The sequence below is a fragment of the Barbus barbus genome, assembly GCF_936440315.1.
Source record: "Barbus barbus genome assembly, chromosome: 43".
NCBI lineage: Eukaryota > Metazoa > Chordata > Actinopteri > Cypriniformes > Cyprinidae > Barbus > Barbus barbus.
Window position 1 is genome coordinate 15,201,985 of NC_136721.1, and position 19,733 is coordinate 15,221,717.

Here is a 19,733-nt window from a genome sequence, read left to right on the forward strand (position 1 = left end):
TACACATTCAGATGAATGCTTAAAATAGAAAACGTGAGCTCTACCCTCTCAAACCACTTATCAAAGCACCTTGAAGTGATGCTCTGTTGCTAAGTAGCAGGTAAAGCTCGCACTCTTATGCACCCAAGCAAACTGAGATAGGAGACGCTTAGCACATGGAAAGCTCTCAGGGCTACTGCTCTGCTGTTACTCGGCAGCAGGGAAAAATGAGGTCAAGATATGCAAAATGTCTCAAACGAATCCTCTGCAACAGGAAGTCTGCTCTGACAGCACACGCTGATTTTAGTTTAACGTTAAATGGCTGATTTTAAAGAAATTAAGTGTAACTATGAATCTATCTGGCACTTTTTACAAATAAATAAATGACATAAACTTAAACATTTAGAGTTTAGAGTTTTAAAGGAAGGAGATGCTAATCAATATATGAGAGTTTTTATTTTCCATTAATTTTTTTTATAAAGTCCCTGCAGTTGGTGCAATCTTGTTATCAAAGTTTCAGATATGTCTATGTACAGTTAAAATCCTGATTTGTATTTTCTAACGATATGCATAAAATAAAAAAACTGAATTCAATGTATCAAAAAAAGAGATGACTAATAAAAATGCAGCCTAAATTAAACTAGCTAAACAGTAGGTTATTAGTATTATTATTATTATTATTAATGATCATTGTAATTATTAAGCATAAATCTAACTAATTTTGTGATGTTTATTCTTTAAAACAAAAACATAAATAAATGAATGAATAAATGAATAAATAAAATAAATAAATCACAAATTTTCAGAATTAAAAAAGGATTAAAAATGCTGGGATAAAAATGTGGGGGGAAAATGTGGGACAAAGCAAAACGTAATAGTAACAATAATAAGAATACATTTAATATTAATTCAATAGATTGTGTCAAAATAAAAAAAATTAATTGTTGGCTACAGTCAAAAATATCAAACGTATCTAATTATTAGAGAATACCTTAGATGTGGAAGTTTGTGCCATGCAACGTACTTGTTATTACGATACAGTAATAATGTTAAATCGAGTCTGCACCTAATAATCTCTCCAGCCGTGTTCATGAATGGGGTGACACAGTCATTTAGTTTGTGCTGGGTTGGCATGTTTTAATCGGTTTACACAACAGATTAAAGCTAATGAGGACTTGTATAACCAGACAGAGGCAAACTTTTAACACGTCCACAAAACAGGTTCTAGGATAGATATTTCCAGAGGGCATAAATCCAATAACAAAGATTACTCCCACAGAAATAATTACAATAATGACTCCCAAACTGGAGAATTAGATTTTAACACCGGAAACTGCATAATCTAAGACTGCTTGCTAATCTGGTACATCATCCCCCCCATCCGATCATGTGATTTGTGTGTCTGGCGGGGGAGGGAGGGAGGGGAGTGGAGATGATGTCATCTACAAAGATATGATCACAGGAGATGTGAGACCTACTTCCGTCCTCTGCATCAACAAAATCCTCATCACTCAGCGCTGACATGTGACACAAACAGCAAGCAAAAGGCATGAATAATGATGACACTGATGTCTGAAAAGCAACAAACGACTGTCTGCCCTGAATACGTCATTGCACTCTTGCATTCTCCAATCATAACACAACTTGCAGTATGTGACACTCGTGTGGGGACTACAAGGAAAGCGTCTGACCACCGCTTTCCAGCATCGAGTCATATATTTTAGATGCACGTAGCATGTGGGGCTAAAGAGGATTATGCTGCATTACAATATTTAATACAGCACTATGGCTTTAATGTAGGATACATACAGTATGACCAGGGAAGCTCGTTGCCTTTGCACCTGAAGTGTTGTGTATTCTCTTAGAAACATCTCTTTATATTTGGCTGCTTGGTTTGGGAGAGGGGATCCCCACTCTGTCACAAAAGGAGATATTTAGGAACATCAAAGCTTGCATCTTGTCTGTGCAGTGAAAGTGAAGGGGGACTGCCGTGGTCAAGAGCAGCTTGAACCCTGAACAAGTTAATTCCTTTTTTATTCCACACACACACACAAAAGGAAAGTCATATGGGTTTGGAGTAAATAATGCAACCCAGGCTTGGAAACCGTGTCTTTACTTACATTTTTTGTTTGCACTAAAATGAACACTAGTGGCAGTAAAACACCAACAACTTTTATGCCTTTTCATCCAAATTATGATTACAGAGCCAGATTATCAATTAAGTAAGACTTATTTTCATGCAGCTCCTTGCCCAATAATCTGTTACGACCTGAAAACACTTTTACCATAGTGCATGATTAACTAATTAATTTTGTCACATAACCAGCCCTATGTACTGTATGACTATGTATGTATGACTTTTTTGCCGTAGTAAAATTGCTCGGTTGCCCACCTGGTATAGCACTGCAAGTCCCATGAACATGAGTCACGATTAAAGAGCACAAAGATTTGTAGAAGCAAATTATAATGGAAAAGGTTGCTTCAGTAAATCTGACAGACCATTAATCTTCCAGACATTACAGTTCCCAACTGCCATGATGCAACAGACAAAATAATAAAATGTTGCCAGATTCATGCTCATGTGTTTCAGATAAAACATGTTTTTAACACCACTCACTGGATACACCACTACTGGATATGCAAAAAGCAACACAGTACCACTCAATGTTGCAACAGACACATTTTCTCAATCTGGCTGGGTTGAAATAATCAGAATCAGAAAGAGCTTTATTGCCAAGTGTGTTTGCACACACAAGGAATTTGTCTTGGTGTTATGAGCTTCCAGTACAGAAAGTACAAACATAGTGCAGACAACATATAATTAAGGTGATAAAGAACACTAATGAAGAGAATATACAATAATTAAGAATAACAATAGTAATAAAAATAAAAATATACAGAAAAGAGACATGACCATAGACAGAACTGTGAATGTGCAGTAAAATAATGGTAGAATTTTCATTTTTGGGTGAACTTTTCTTTTAAATACAGCCTGATTGTAAGTTAGAAATGACTGACTTATGCCGGAACAGTCAGGTCAACACTTCACCTGTGTCCTAACCCTCATCCTGTCTGGTGACATGCTACTGCTTTGCTTATGCAAAACAGAGTGTTTTGAATGTGGCTGGGGCGAATGTTGCTTCCGGAGATGCAGACGTGTGTGTTTGTGTGTGGGTGTGCGTGTCATATGACAGAGGATTGATGAGAGGGCGGTGAGCCATGCTGCTGTTGGTCAGAGCTGAGTTAGTCTGAGGAAGCCACAGTGTGGAGGCCTGTCCGCTGGTTTTAACATGCTATGGAAATCAAACAAATGTCTGTGGTTATATTCAACAATGCAACAAAGAAAGAAGCAGCTACTGTTTCAGCTGTGTCTTTTGGAATATTTTAAAGTTGGTATGTGTAATTTATAATAATACACACATTCCAACCTGCCTGACACAGCAACACTGGCTCAACCAATGGCATCAGTTTGAGGCGGGGCTATTGGTTTGACTGGGCAATGGCATTCAATCTGGTGATGCTAATAGTGCACATTATCATCTAAATGTGACAGAAATGGCTTTTTGAAAGAGTAAGTCTTATAAAGATGAGTCTGTCTTCATTGCTTTCATAATGAACAAACTGTTCAGTGCAACTGATAATTAACAAAAATGTTTCTCAGACCTTCTAACGGTCTAGATAAAACTTGTTTGACTTGCATATATCATATAGAGAACAAGATGAAATGTTTCCTCTGAACACAGTGACTAATTGGGTAAACATCAGTATCACTACCCGAGTCCATAACTCACATTACTTGTGGCTTTGCATTTCCGCCCAGTCATTAGGGCAATGAAACTCATCAAAACAGAAGTTTGCCCAGCTGCCTTTGTTCTTCCCTTTTTAGTTTTGAACAGTCACAGTTTAAAATGTCATGAGCCACCACAATATATATCAAAATCAGATTTTTCAGCACATCTTGAAAGGGATGGTTCACTGAAAAACGCATTTACTCACCCTTTTGCTGTTCTAAACCTGTATCTGTCACACTCTGCCCGGGAGCACGGAAACACGGAGACCAGGAGACGAGGAATTCACAAACACGAGAATCTTTAATCCAACTAGGAGCATGGGAGGCACAGGAAACACATCACGGACAGGGAAGACAATTCAACGACCGACAAAACTAACTGAAAGGACTGGGGCTTATAAAACACAGGATAACGAGGGAACTAAGGAGACACACCTGGGATCAAATTAACAATTAACATGAGGGAGAAACTGGGTCACAGAACACATGGGGAGCAAAAACACCACAAAAACAGGTCCAAGATCCTGACATATCGCCCCCCTCCCGGAAGGTGCGTCCTCGCACCGTAGAAACATCCAAAGGGGAGGGGCGGGTGGGAACTAGGGAGGCGGTTCAGGAGGAGGACGGATACCCGGGAGGGGGCCGGCAGACAGAGACCAAGGCGGTGACGAAGGAGGAGGAAGAGACAGGAGGGACCCGGAGCAGGAGGCGCTCAGCTGGACCCAGGCCACAGCCGTGAAAATGGCCCAAGGTGGAGCCGACGGAGGGAGGAGCCATGGAGGAGGGATGGCCGCCGACTCCAGGGGGCCGACCAACGGCGGCGGAGCAGGTGGTGGAGGAGCCCGAGGCGGAGACGGAGAGCCAACGAGCCAGGGGGATGCCGAGGATCCGGGGAGACAGGGTGGAGCCGAGGGCTCTGGTGACCGAGGTGGAGGCGGAGACCCGGAGATCCGCGGCGGAGCCGGAGCGACTGAGGACCAAGGTGGAGCTGGAGGGAGGAAGGAGCCCAACGGAGCCGGTGGGACGGAGCGACGAGGCGCAGCCAGAGGAGAGGAGTCCAGAGGCGATGGCGGGTCGACGCCCGACCAAGGCGGAGCCGGAGGGACGAGGGAGCCCGGTGGAGCTGGTGGATCGAGGGGTGACGGTGGAGGCGAGGGAGCTAGGAGCCGAGGTGGAGCCACTGGGTCTACGGGCCGAGGCGGAGTCCGGGCCTCGGAGGCTGGAGGCAAGCGATACTCCAGCCCCGGCGACGCTGGAGGATGGCAGACCCACGGGGCTCGCACCGTACAGATAGAGGGCTGAGGGCGAGCGGGGGGGCTGCCAGACGACAGCGGTGGAGGAGGCAGGAGCGGGTGGGAGGGTGGGGATCTTCGAGGAGCAGGCACTGGAGGGCATTTGCGAGGAGCCGGCACTGGAAAGTCGGACGCCCCCTCTCTGTCCAGCAGTCCCAGATTTGTCCTCAGCTCACCCTCAGCCGCGGTGCAGGGGGCGGAGCTCCACTCCGCGCTCACACCGTCCACGGCTTGCTCCCTCGTGATGGGCACTGACGCCGGCTCTCGCACCTGGTCTGACGGGTTGGGCTCTACTTCCGGGGCGATCATCCGCTCAGTCGCTCGGCTTCGCGCTGGCTCGCAGATCGCGGCGGGAAATGGCTCTCCGTCATCGGTGGGCTCGGGCTGGTGCTCCGCACCGTGGGGAGATGGTGGGCTGGGCTCTGGGTCTGGAGTGGTTCTGGCGAGATCATCCTCTGAGGAGACTGTGAGAGGCGATCCGTTTCTCACCAGAATCCACTCCACAAAAGCGGCGAAATCCTCTCGAGGACCATCTTCGGACGACAGCGCTCTGCACGCGGTGTTCAGGCTTCCATGATAGAAAGAGCAGAGCACGTCGTCCGGGTAGCTGGTGGCGTTAGCTAACATCAGGAACAGTCTTGTATGGTCCTCGAGAGATCGGTCCCCCTGCTCCAGCAGGAGGAGGAGGAATTCGGGCCGGACATAGGGATCCATGGGTCACAACGGAAAGAAAAACACTGGGTAAAACGGAAGGTAAACGTAGAGGTATCTGTTTTTGGTCGGTCGTTCTGTCACACTCTGCCCGGGAGCACGGAAACACGGAGACCAGGAGACGAGGAATTCACAAACACGAGAATCTTTAATCCAACTAGGAGCATGGGAGGCACAGGAAACACATCACGGACAGGGAAGACAATTCAACGACCGACAAAACTAACTGAAAGGACTGGGGCTTATAAAACACAGGATAACAAGGGAACTAAGGAGACACACCTGGGATCAAATTAACAATTAACATGAGGGAGAAACTGGGTCACAGAACACATGGGGAGCAAAAACACCACAAAAACAGGTCCAAGATCCTGACAGTATCGCTTTCTTTTTCCTGTGAAACATAAAACATGATATTTTAAAACAAAACAAGCGATTTGAACCCCACTGTATATCCAATAAATAAATAAATAAAAGTAACATTTTCAGAAAGCCATAAGATTTGGAACAACATAAGGGAGTGTAAATGATGAGAAGTTTTGGGTGAACTATTCGTTTCAGTCATACATATTTTATTTTGTTTATACACTTGACTCATGTGTCGTAACTTTCGGTTTTCTCCAAAAAGGGTGAATCATATTCTGGGATAGCAAAGTGGTGGTGATGACACATTTGCTTAATAATGCAGAAGAACGTTCTGGCCTGGACCTTCATGTTGTTGACACTAAAGTATTGCACAAAAGATGCTAGAAAAGCAAATCATCAATGAACAAGAATGAACATGAACAATTAAGGTGTGAACTTAAGTGGGCTTTCTGGGTTTGAATATCTTCCAATGAACTACCCTGTTAGCTAGTCAACTGAAACTGATTACATAAACTAATAAGCTGCTCTCTTACTCTATACTGCTTTGTCCTCTTGTCAAATCCTCCATATGTTTGTGTAGGGTCAGCAACTGCCTAGTAACAGCCATACAGTAAATCACTATTGAACTGGTATGTTTAGTATGTTTTTCTTAATCCTTGTATCCCTAAAATAGGTATTTAGTGTTTTTCCTAAGTATAGGTATGTATGGATATGTTATATTAGTTAAAAGTGTTAACCTTAATTAAAAGTGTAATAGTTGGATAACAAAATAAACAGGCTTATTAGTTTTTAAATGTGAAAAGAATCCACTTCTCATATCAACTATTGAATATTCAAACTTTGGTATTTTGGCATAAATTCACGTCACATGGTCTAAACCAGTCCGATTAGAAAGATGCCACGTAAACAGTTTGCATCCTTGAAAACCATGGACAGAACAATTCGTTTTTCAACACATTTTTAAAGGGATGATTCACACAAAAAAGAAAATTCTTTAAAATCATTTACTCACCTTCATGCTGTTCTAAACCTGTATCACTTCCTTTCTCCTGTGAAACACAAAATAAGTTATTTTAAAACAAACAATTTGTACCCCATTGAGATTTTTCAGAATAACTTCTTATGTTTCACAGAAACAGAAAGTCACACAGGCTTAACAATGCTTTTACGCGATTACATATTTTACGATGTTTTTTTATGATCAACTCATATACAAAAACCCCCATCCAGAGTCTGGCACAAGTGACAGTCTCTGAGCTGACAAGGCTTTCTCAAGGCAACATCTTCCTGTTGTACACACAGGAAATGGCTAAATGGGTTGAATACGCAGGGGTATGAATGTTTAATGAATGCTTTGGAGGCAGATAGCACATGACTCTTAGGTGGGACCAGTATAATAAGGTTGACCGTGTTGAATCCCGTGACTCATATTCCATACCCCAAGACTAAACCGCTTCCTGTTTGTCAGACAAGTGCAGATGGTACTACATGTGAAAAAGCATCGCTATAATACCCAGAATATAAACGTCCTATTCTCCTTACTGTATAAACATGCATGAAATCAGCCTCACACCCAACCCACTATCAATCCTCACACATAAACACACATCACAGAGGTGGCGGTGAGTTTGACGTCAAGCATTCGGCTCAAAGTGGTTGCTCCTCCCCTGCGCAGTCACCACATCATCCTTTTGCAGTTTCTACATGTGCCATCGCTCCGTTGCTATGACAGCTATGATTTACCCAGAGCCCCCGTGAGAGCACAGAGAACTGCATACGTGCACTGAGCTGCCATGGCTACTCTACTTTCTTTCTACTCTGAGACATTCATAAGTCATATAAGACTATGCATTCTCTAGAGCGTGGGTTTTAGAAAGGTCTATTTGTACTATGAAAAATAAAGAAATTGTAATTATGTGCAAAATATTTAGGGAGTTCACCTGAACATTCTGTCATTGTTTACTGACCCTCAAGTTGTTCCAACCCTGTATGAGTTTGCTTCTTCTGTCGAACACCAAAGAAGATGTTCTGAAGAATGTTGGTAACCAAACAGTTGATGGTAGCCATTGACGTATGGAAAAACACTATGGAAGTCCATGGCTACCAGCAACCATTTAATTACCAACAAATTCTAAAAAAAAATGTTTGTGTGTGTTTAACAGAAGAAAGAAACTCACACAGGTTTGGAACAACTTTAGGGTAAGTAAACGATGACAAAATTTCCACATTAGGGGTGAACTTACCCATCATTTTTTTGTCTTTTCTATTAATAGATAAAAATAGTCTTATCTTAAACATTTTTAGTCAGATGATAAAGTAATAATTTCAAATTCAGTAAACTCTATATCTATTATTAATATAGGCTACATGTTTGAAATATTTAATAATGAGTAAAATATTTGTTTATTTTTACTTATACTGTTGTCTTAAAATTCCCAGGACCTCTGTTTAAAAATCTTGGTCTGGACGTGTTCAAATCATGTAATTTTGAAATCTATATATTATTCTCTGTGAACACAAGAAACATTAGACTGATGCAATAGACACAATCAAGAAAATATTTTGGCACATTAATAAACAGACTAGACTAAAATCACTTTGCATTAACAATTCTTTAACACGCCACAATTGCTTCAGACAGTGTAAATGAATTGCTTTCAACCACAAATGAATGCAAAGCCATGCGTGTTCACAGCTTTGCAGGAGAAGAGGGGGGAAGGGAGGATGTGTCATATGATAACATTAACACATCTATTGGGTAGAGAACCTTCCTATCTGCGCTCAACTGAAGTAATGATGGCAAAGCATTATGCAAATACAGGAGTCTCATGAACAAGCTTGTGTTAAATCATGCAAATATTTTACATTCGAGATCCGGAGGAACTGAAAAGCATGTTTTAAAATGCAAAACCATAGTATATGGAAGCAATTTAAACAAGTATCTCCGTAGCTTGAGGTAATTAGTTTTAGATTTAACTCTGATTAAGAAAAGGCAGAAATACTGTATTTTACACATGCTTCAGTACAGCTATAATGTAATACAAGTGCCATTAGGCTTGTTTTTTTTTTCAGCTAAAATCATATTAAATGTTACTCAGCTTGTTTACATAATATATGTTTGTGTACTGTGTATATAAAAGCACACACAAAGTATTTACATGCATCTACGCTAATATTTGTCCGTTTTTTTCTTATTCTGTTTCTCAGTCCGTGTCCGGATCAGATGGTGGATCGGCGGCGGGAGATGATGTCTGCGGCTTTGATCGTCGGCAGAGACCGGACACCTTTAGCCCCGGGGACATATCCCCAGTGAAGACCTCGACTAAAATACAATAAAACTACAAATAAAACAAAATAACTAAAAATATAATAAAATACCTAACGACATAATACTATTATTGTTAGAAATTGCAACACTATAAAAATAGAAATATAATACATTTAAAATTTTAATTAAATCAATAATTAAACAATAATATCCTGGACAGAGGAGAACTGGCCCCCTGACTGAGCCTGGTTTCTCCCAAGGTTTTTTTCTCCATTCTGTCACAGAGGGAGTTTTGGTTCCTTGCCGCTGTCGCCTCTGGTTTGCTCAGTTGGGGACACTTGATTTCTAGCGATTATCAATTTGATTTCACAGATACTATTTAAACTAAACTGATCTAGACAATGACATCACTGAATTCGATAATGAAATGCCTTAACTGAAAATTGAGTGTTTAATCGTATTATTATACATTACTGACACTCTGTTCTCCAATTTGATACTGTTAAGTGCTTTGACACAATCTGTATTGTTAAAAGCGCTATATAAATAAAGGTGACTTGACTTGTTAACCATGTTAACTAATTAACTAATGGCTTTCTTAATCCCATGAGTCAATAAAGAACTCACCCTTATGTCTCCATCAATTCAGACAGCTTCCCAAAACCCCCTATAAGGAAATGATAATTAATCAGAGCAATAATGAACTCTTTACACATAGAAAGACAAGAGCCAAAACCAGCTGTCAGAGCATTACTGTAAAAAATATAAAGGGGAAAGGGAAGTGGTTTGTGTTGCCAAGTATGGTGACCCATACTCAGAATTTGTGCTCTGCATTTAACCCATCCAAATGCACATACACCCGGAGCAGTGGGCAGCCAATGAACAGTGGGCAGCAGTTGGGGGTCCGGTGCCTTGCTAAAGGGTCTCACCTCAGTCGTGGTATTGAGGGTGAAGAGAATGCATGTTATTCACTCCCCCACCTACAATCCCTGCCAGACCTGAGACTCAAACCAACGACGAGTCTGACTCTCTATCCCAGGGCTGTCCAAACATGGTCCTGGAGGGCCGGTCTCCTGCAGAGTTTAGCTCCAACCCTAATTAAACACACCTGAAGCAGCTAATCAAGCTCTTATAGGCATACTAGAAAATTCCATGCAGGTGTGTTGAGGCAAGTTGGAGCTAAAGTCTGCAGGACACCAGCCCTCCAGGACCGAGTTTGGACAGCCCTGCTCTATCCATTAGGCCACGACTGCCCCCAAAGTGGCAGATGACAGTTTGGTGATACTTTACAGTTTCTATTAACACATTATTTCATTATAAAACAATATTGTATATCAAGGTATCAAGGTCTTACAAATTCTTTGTAACTGTAAAACGTACTAACCATCAGGTGGTACAATGGAAACCACACGATGTGCGTAAAATCCACCAAACACATCTATCCTATAAGTTTATTCATCCAAAATAAATAAACACACTCACATAAAGCACCATAAGGGTAACCACGCTAAGCAGTAAGCATTAATTAAACAACAAAAAATAAAACATAAAACACTTCAAAGTAGGTCTACATAACTGACTGCAAAAATAATTACGAACTACAGTAGTGTAGGCCTATTCAACAAAATGTAAACAAATCTGATGGTTCACGCAGGAAGTTATGGGAAATCCCTTCTCATCAACTGCAGTCCGAATTTTGATTTATTTATTGTTTGTGTAGTGCTTTGTTAAATTTAACAAAATGTTCCGGTAACTAGCCTAAATTACTATATTTTACAGTCGTTTTTATATTCCAATAAAACTGTACACTGTTTGAACGTCACCTTGCCGTAAGTGTGTCCATATGTTGTTAACCTGAGATATTGTTATTTAAAGTTCATTTCAGCAAACTGTTTCGCCATCTCAGAAGAAATGTGCTGGCTGATCTCTGGTTTGATCGTCGCTGACTCTGTGAATGAAAGGCGCTTATGAATGGAGCTCGTAGCAGACGTCATCTCCATTGTGACGTCGCGATCCTTATATGGAGCGCGCGTCTGAAGCCCATTCATAAAACGGAAAGAGAGCTGCCCGTGGTAGTAAAGCTCTCAGGAGGGTAGCACAACATTACACTGCGCACTGGCAACGCTGGATTTGACGCATCTTTGTTATTAAAGCACCATTTGACCGTGACCAATCCCCGTCGGAGGAGGAAAATGGTTACAATGGACGAACTTTGTGAAATGGATTGCAGCGTTTTGAAGAGGTTGATGAAGGACGACAGTGCGAAATGTCTGCTTTTGGACTGCAGGTCGTTTTTAGCGTTCAGCGCCGGTCACCTCCGCGGTGCTGTAAATATTCGCTGTAACACAATAGTTCGGAGGCGAGCGAAAGGCTCTGTGAGTTTGGACCAGATTCTGTCCGGCGACGATGAAGCGAGATCCCGTCTGAAATCAGGGCTGTACTCCGCCGTGATCTTGTACGATGAGCGGACCTCCGATACAAACACTATGAAAGACGACAGCACAATCACCCTGGTACATAACGCTTTGTGTAGGGATACGTTTAGGACAGAAATCTATCTGCTAAAAGGTAAACTCACATCTACGCTACACAAAAATCTACTCTGTTATTTTATTTCTTAACTGAAACAAAGCTGCCAGGTTCTGAGAAAATATCTGTTTTCATTGTGGTCAAATCTAATAATGATGTAATGTTTTCTCTGCTGGAAAATCCAGTTTTAAGATAGTAGCTGTTTTTTGGGGGACACGCTAGCTGGTCTAAGCTGGTCCATGCTGGTCATTCGTTGCTTGACCAGTTAACATGTTCCAACTTGAGCTAGTATGAGCAATTATAAACCAGCTCCCATGTTCTGAAGAAACCTGGATCAAACAATTTTCATCTGTTATTTTATAGACACAAACCAAGTTAATATGCTTCACATTTCTTTTATAGTGATCCATGCATTTTTTATTTTATTTAGTAGGCCTTTTATATTGTGTTAAATGCATTCAAAATGTTATGAATGTATGGCTTGTCTGAAAACAGTGGGCCTAATTTCATAGATATATAAATGTGAAATGAAATATATATGAAATGTAAAAATTGTGTTCAGGTGGTACCATATTTTAGGTGGAATTACTGAATGCATCCTCTGTGACCTCGATAAAATAATAATTATAAATTATAAATTAGGGGAAAATAAAATTCTGTTTCCTGATCCTGGTTTAAGGTGGCCTAGCTGGTTTGAAAAAAACAGCCCAAGTTTGAGCAAAAGCATTAAAAATATTGTTTTCACTTTCTAGGAGGCTATGATAGATTTTCCACACAGTATCCCGATTACTGTTTGAAAACCAAAAGATTGGCGGTATCCAGCCCTCAGTCCAGTGTGGAGAGCAGCTGCACCTCCTGCGGAACTCTACAGCATGACCAGGTAACTACATTAGCGGCAGTGGATATTTTGAGGTCAGCTAATGGGCAGCATTGTGTAACATTAAACGTCCTGTTGACTGCTGTCATCCGCTGCTCTTTCCGGCTGATGTAGCAGTGCTTTAGAGTGCGTTCGTCTGGCCTTCCTCTGTGATAGGGGGTGTACTGTGTCAGACACTCCAGTACGCTTTAGCGTTGATTCCCACATTGATCATTTCCTGTCTCTACAGCTTGTTAAGCAGGCCACCATTGACATAACAGTGGGCCAAATCGATGCGCATTTCCAGAATAAATAAACTGGACGTTATTAGCTTGACCTTTTTATAGCAAACAGAGGTGTAAGTGGTCTGATGCTGTAATCTGTTGCAAATGCTTTTGATAATTTATTGAAAGGGGCCTTTGATAATTATATGGACAAATTAATAAAACCATTTATCTTTTAAATTATAAATGCATTTATTATTATTTTGGTTACACTTTATTTTAAGTGTGTAATTGTTACTGTGTAATTATACATTATACAATTAGCTACGTGTACTTACTATATGGTTAGGGTTAGGATTAGGGTTTGGTTTAGGGTTACTTGCATGTCATTATTATGCATAATTTATTATTATTATAATAGTAAGTACATATTACATGTGTAACAAAGACACCTTAAAATAAAGTGTTACCAAAAACACATTTTTTAACATGTATTTAATATCCATTATTATGATTTTTTTACAGGGTGGCCCTGTGGAAATCCTCCCTTTTTTATTTCTTGGCAGTGCTCTCCATGCATCTAAAAAGGACATGCTAGATCGTATGGGCATTTCTGCTCTATTGAATGTATCTTCAAATTGTCCGAATCATTTTGAAGGGGATTACCAGTATAAGTGTATCCCGGTGGAAGACAACCATAAGGAGGACATCAGCTCTTGGTTCATCGAAGCCATTGAATTTATAGGTATGTTCATTATTATATTATATTATTACATATAATACATATTTTTTTTAAATACGTGCAGATTTTGTAAACTTTTGGATGGTTAAGGTAGGTGTAACCGTCGAGGTGTAAATTACTCTTGGTTATTTTGGCTCCTTTCAACTGTAAATGATGTGCAGTTCATCAGCAATTAAAACGTTGATCTGCATTGCAGAGCTTTTACAACAATTGCACCCTCCTTTTTAGTCTTGCATCCATTTCAGTAGCTCATCTTGGTCATTTATGCATGTAGCTCAAAGAATATGTTTAAATCCGTTTTGATGTGTACAGTTCTTTGTACAAATACAATTATGAGAACTGAAGTCTGCATGTCATAGGTGCAAAATATGGGTTGAATGCTGCGGTATGGGTGGGTCTTCCTCATAAAAGGGTTTCCGTGACTGAGTGAGGGGGGGGGGGGGGGGGGGGTGGAAATCCTGTATATCCTATTTCAGCTCAGCATCCAATTTCAAAGCAAGGCCCCCAAGTAGGCTTGCCGCATTTGATCGCACCATCCTAGGTGTGTGTGTGTGAGTGTGTGTGCATGTGCTTGTATGTATGCGTCAGAGTGCAGAGCTTAGGGACCAGAGTCTGACTCATCCTCCATTCAGGGGTGCCTTGATACTGAAGTTACCTTAGATCTGGGTGTGTATGACTGTGCAAAGGCGTATATGCAGACAGTAAAGTAATGTGACTAATGTTTGGATATACATGCTTACTCTCCCTTTGTACCATGGACATGTCACTTTTTTGTTAATTAGCAGCTTGTTAGCAATGGCAGGAGGTGTCTGTGTGTACAACGGTGTGAAATCCACCCCAGACCATTTTGTCTGGGTGTTGAGTGTTTGTTGTCCAACTGTGACTGTCAGCTTTGGGTGAATGTATAATTCTCATTTCCGTGTGTATTTCTAGAAATGCATTGTCCTTATTATTGGATGTTTTGAGGGGTTATAATACCTACAAATCACAGCTCATTGTATATAGCAAACTGTTAGACTAGCAACAGGGATATTATTATATATAATTATAATTAATTTTTGTATTAAGTTTTATTTGTTCATACATTTAATTTGTATCTTTTCAAAAATGACTATTGACCAGTGATTGGTTGTTTTACAATCAGACAGCCTCTTGTTTGATTCGATAGGCTTGGGAGATAATTCATTCAGGCCATCCACTGTCAATAGAAAATGCAAACACTTAAGTAGTTTCTCTGTAATTTAATAGTTTCGTTAGTAATTTGGTCACCTTTTATACTTTGAGTCTAGTTTTCTCTGTTTTGCAATATCCTGTCAAGTTTCCTGCACCATTTTCAGAGATGACTCTGCTAAATCTCAAGTGTAAACGTCAAACTTTGTTCAATTTACATTTATATTAAATGTAATAATAATATATTATATATTATTATTATTAATTACGAACATTATTATTAATTATAATACATATGACTATACATGTATATAATTATATTTTTAATATAGTGTAAAAATGTGTAAATAATAAAAACAGTTAATTATTATTAATTCTACATATTTTAATATATTATAGTTAATAATTGTATTGTTTATTATTTAGAATTGTTCCTATGACTTCTGAACCTGCATCAAAATGTTGCGGGCGTCAGCTTCACAGTAAATGCAGTAAGATGACTCATGTCTGAGCTTCATCTGTGCTTAACTAAACTCTCTGCTGTTTCCTCAGACTCCATCAAGGATTCCAACGGCCGTGTTCTGGTGCATTGTCAGGCTGGCATCTCACGGTCAGCCACTATCTGCCTGGCGTACCTGATGAAGAAGAAGCAGGTGCGTCTGGAAGAAGCCTTCGAGTTTGTTAAACAGCGGCGTAGTATCATCTCCCCCAACTTCAGCTTCATGGGTCAGCTGCTGCAGTTCGAGTCTCAGGTGCTGGCCACTTCCTGTTCTGTAGAGGCCGCCAGCCCTTCCGCAACTCTCGGCCCCAGGTCTTCCTCCACCCCCACGTCGCCCTTCATCTTCAGCTTCCCCATGTCAGTAGTGACGCACAGCCAGTCCAGCAGCCTCACCTACCTACAGAGTCCCATAACAACCTCGCCAAGCTGCTGATACAACACAAGACTCTAAAACGTTCTTCACTTGGCACAATCACGTGGTCATTCCAGCTGAGCTGCGGCTTCCTCATCTAACTCACCCTGCAGTCTTCACCATGCATTAATATCAGAAGAATAAGTCGTAATATCCTGTGGGGATGGTTAATCTCCTTCATTTCCTGGGGTTCACTTCCAAAGACTTCACAATTGGCCGGCGGGGCTGGTGGGAATGAAGTGCAGGAGGTCCTTGGAGGTTCTTCACTTGGACTTCCCGTTTAACACTTCCTCTCGTTGGCCTTCCTCAATTCCTTTAATAGAGACAGTCATGGCATGACCTTTGGCAGGAAGTGTCTTTCATTTGCATTTGTCAGTGCCTTGTACAGAGAAGGTACACAGACACTTTAACAAGATGCTCACTTCGCCTTTCCTTCAGACCGAGACATTCGAAGCATTTCAATCTGCAATACCAATGCGTTCCTCTCACAGATCAGAGCAATAACCTGATTCTCCTTCCTCCCAGTCGCCACCAAAGCACTGTATGGTCTGTTTTCTTTTGTTGTATTGTGTGAACATGATTTGGTTTTCTCTGCTAGTTTGTACTGAGGAAATCTTATGAATTATTTCTGCTGTATGCCTTACCAACAATGACGTCCGCTCGGAATGTTCTCATTAATAGACTATTTAAGGAATAGCGTAAGATAATACCAGGTTATACACTGAACCTTTTTACACTGGAAGTTGGGACGATTGGGAAGCCACTTTCCTAGGAGTCAATTTGTTTTTAATATTCCCCTTTGAGAAGCTCTGTGAGGAAACATGCCTTGAAGAGTCCATATAGCAGCTGGTATGTTTATGTGTGGGAACCTAATTCTTTTTTATGATATTGTGGGATCTTTTATAGCACTTTTAAGTGATGCAAAATTAATTTGGAGTTCGTTTTGCACCTCGCCGGAATTAAAGCGGCGTTTCCCACTCTTTTTTGGCATATTATGTGGTCTGTTTGTCTGTCAATCACTGATGAGATGAATGCAATACTTTTTACTTTGAGATGTTATTGTCTGACGGCTAATGGCAATACCATTCAGAGGGTTACGATTTTTTTTAACTCTACCCTGTTCTGTTGTATTATATGTACATTTTATTTATCTCACGATTGTCATTATTAAATATAAACTGTGTTCTTTAATGCAAGTGTGGCGTGATTTAATTGTATAGACGAAGAAAAGCTACGGATGATGAATCATATTTTGCTTTATAGGCCTGTAAGTAATATTGCAATCACTTCCTGAATAGAATAGAACATGAATAGAACATGAGCCATCTCATTATTTACTACATAAACTAAGAAAAGATAGAAAAGAATAGCGCGCGCTATTATGCATGAGAAGAGAATTAGTATTATATCTGATAAATGAGAGAAGGATTATGAATAGATTGAATAGAGGTAGGTTTTGAAGAGCCACAGCGCCTCCTAGAGTGTGTTCTGATTCTAACTCCCGGAAACCGTCCTTCCCACTCATTTCCCGAGAAGTTCGCCGAAATAACAGCGACTTCCAGATCATATTCCACCTAACCCTCGATGACACGCTGTGGCAAAGCTGCAGTAGCCTACGTTTAAAGTAATTAATAAGTTTAAAGGTTTTTCGTGATTTTCCATTCATCCAAATGCACTGTAGGCCTGTATATGTTAACGGCGTTTTTTTGTTGTTGCGTAATTTAAAGTCCAGCAGACCAAGTGAGCATAGAGGATATATATATATATATATATATATATATATATTATCACCAATGTCTTTCTAAAAGACACGAAATTAAATAAAATCAAACCATCAAGAACGAACAACCGTCTCTGAGGATTAAACTAAGAAACTAAAATAGGAACCAGACGTGATCAGTTAAGGATAAAAAATAAGGAAACACGTTTTTTCACCAAATAAATATGACTACACATTATATATTTACTTTAAAAATCATAAAAAAAATAAGCCATCAAATATCTATCCAATTTACTGTAAATAAAAAAAGCATTTAAAATATTATTACCTGTTATAATATTATACTACATCATATTTATCACTTATTTAATTATCCTTTTATAGAATGGAATAGATATGGAAAAATCTAATTCCTGAGAAGTGAAATTGAATAAGGGTTCAGAGCAAGTGTGAGAAAAGACATAATACAGTATTTATGATGTACTTTATTAAGACCATTTTACATGATTAATGAGTGTTTGATTAGTCCGCAGATGGCTTATGGTAGATAAGCCGTTTCTGATTAAAGTTCACAGGAACATGGAAATAAAAGTAAAATTACAGCTCAGAGAATTGAGAAACAGTTCAGGAGTTGTCTCCCACGTATTGGCTTGAGGGGAGCAGTGGACATGTCTGTGCTCATACTACTAAGAGGAGAAGAAAGGTCTGCTCTCTTTCTCTCTGGGTTGAACACAGATTCCTGGAGTAAGGCTGATGACCTCTAGTACACATGTACAGAACCACAAACTACACCTGAGCAAGACAACCAAACCATGAGACTTCCAGAGGTAGAGCCACATCCTTCATTTCATTCTGTAACATGAACGCGAATCAGCCAAGCCACTCATATCAGTAGTGTGTAACAGGAAAAACGTTACGGAGACCCTCGTAAAAGAGGCGTTTCTCTGACGCCAGAGAAACAGGACTGGAATGAACAAGACTGAGGAATTCCTGTGGTTGTGATCCAAAGCATATCAAAGCCAAAGGAGCGACTTTCCTAAGCGGAGTCACTTGGTTGTCCGGAAATATAAGGAAAGATCTGAAAGCAAGAATTCCCACTTCCTTTACAGTACTAATAAAACCCACTCTGCATCGGTAAACAACATTAAAAGCTATACAAAGGCATTTTCCATTACACAACCTGTACGGTACTGAACATTTTTTTTAACATATGTCTTTTTAGAATTATTCTCAATAACTTAAGTCCTGCCTAAAAGTGCAAATTCTTTAAAAGATGCATTTTCAGATTGGGCTATGGCAATGGAATGGGACATTCTGACCAGTATTCCTGTGCAAAGATATGTATAAAAAAAATTACAAAAAAAAAAAAGTACCAAAAAAAAGAGAATTTTTTTTGTTGCTATTTTGTGGTCAAAGGCCTTTTGAATAATTCTGGTCTCTGCATCAACATTATTTTTGCTTTAAAACCCCTCTAAGGCTTTTTTTTTTTAATAATGCATAAAGAAAAAATAAAACCACAACAATGAGATTTTTTAGGATCTTTAGTGAACTTCAATAATGGAAAGGAGGATTGCTGAAATGTCAGGTCCCTTTAAGACGTGGTCCATTATTGTGAATCAAACTGATGGAAATAAAACAGAAAGGTAATTAGTCACAGTAATAGTAAAACTGTTTCAAAGAAAGGAAGTTAATGCTTGAACAGTGTTAAATTGAGTAGAATGATGGGGAAGAGGTCACTTGTTGTCTTTCACGGAGTCCTTTCGTTTAGCCCTGAAACAGCATTATGGCCGATATCCTGACCCCTGACCTGAAGAGGGGGGCAAGGACATGGCCAGCCAAGGCAAATCTTTCTTGTAAACACTCACAGGGACAGAAATGGAGCATAATTGCAAATTAAAGAGGCAGCGGTGAGGTTTATGGGTGAGTGGATGTTTTTATCATGTGAGGAGGCGTCTGTGGATGTGCGTGAGATGTTTGGGTAACAGTCTGAGCGTTTGGCAGGGCCGCCCGCCTGGACTAGGACTTCTGCTCCGCTGCTGCCGGGGATGGAGGTGTGCTGTCTGGCTTGATGATTTGGTATGTGATGAGGTACTCTGGGTAGGCCTGTAAAACACAAAGAGTTGGAAATTAATTGGATATCTACTACCTGAAAAAATGTGTTTTTGTTTTTGCAGT

General features: G+C 40.3%; 2 protein-coding genes across 4 annotated transcripts in view; one reads left to right on the top strand and one right to left on the bottom strand.

The window, feature by feature from the left end:
• Positions 1-11,475: 11,475 nt before the first annotated feature.
• LOC306862194 (dual specificity protein phosphatase 4-like) lies at positions 11,476-17,027 on the top strand. The gene is made up of 4 exons (XM_079404924.1): positions 11,476-11,974; positions 12,688-12,815; positions 13,541-13,760; positions 15,480-17,027. Exons 1-4 carry the CDS (start codon positions 11,599-11,601, stop codon positions 15,857-15,859), a joined length of 1,104 nt encoding a protein of 367 aa, XP_079261050.1. The 5' UTR covers positions 11,476-11,598; the 3' UTR covers positions 15,860-17,027.
• Positions 17,028-18,024: 997 nt separating this feature from the next.
• The window catches only part of LOC306862053 (poly [ADP-ribose] polymerase tankyrase-1-like), a 97,653-nt gene continuing 95,944 nt past the window's right edge, over positions 18,025-19,733 (bottom strand). For all 3 annotated transcript variants that reach the window (XM_079404650.1, XM_079404649.1, XM_079404648.1), the window contains one exon: positions 18,025-19,661. In XM_079404650.1, coding sequence (XP_079260776.1) covers positions 19,575-19,661 — 87 coding nt within the window. In that variant the 3' untranslated portion in view covers positions 18,025-19,574. The remainder of the gene's footprint in view (positions 19,662-19,733) is intronic.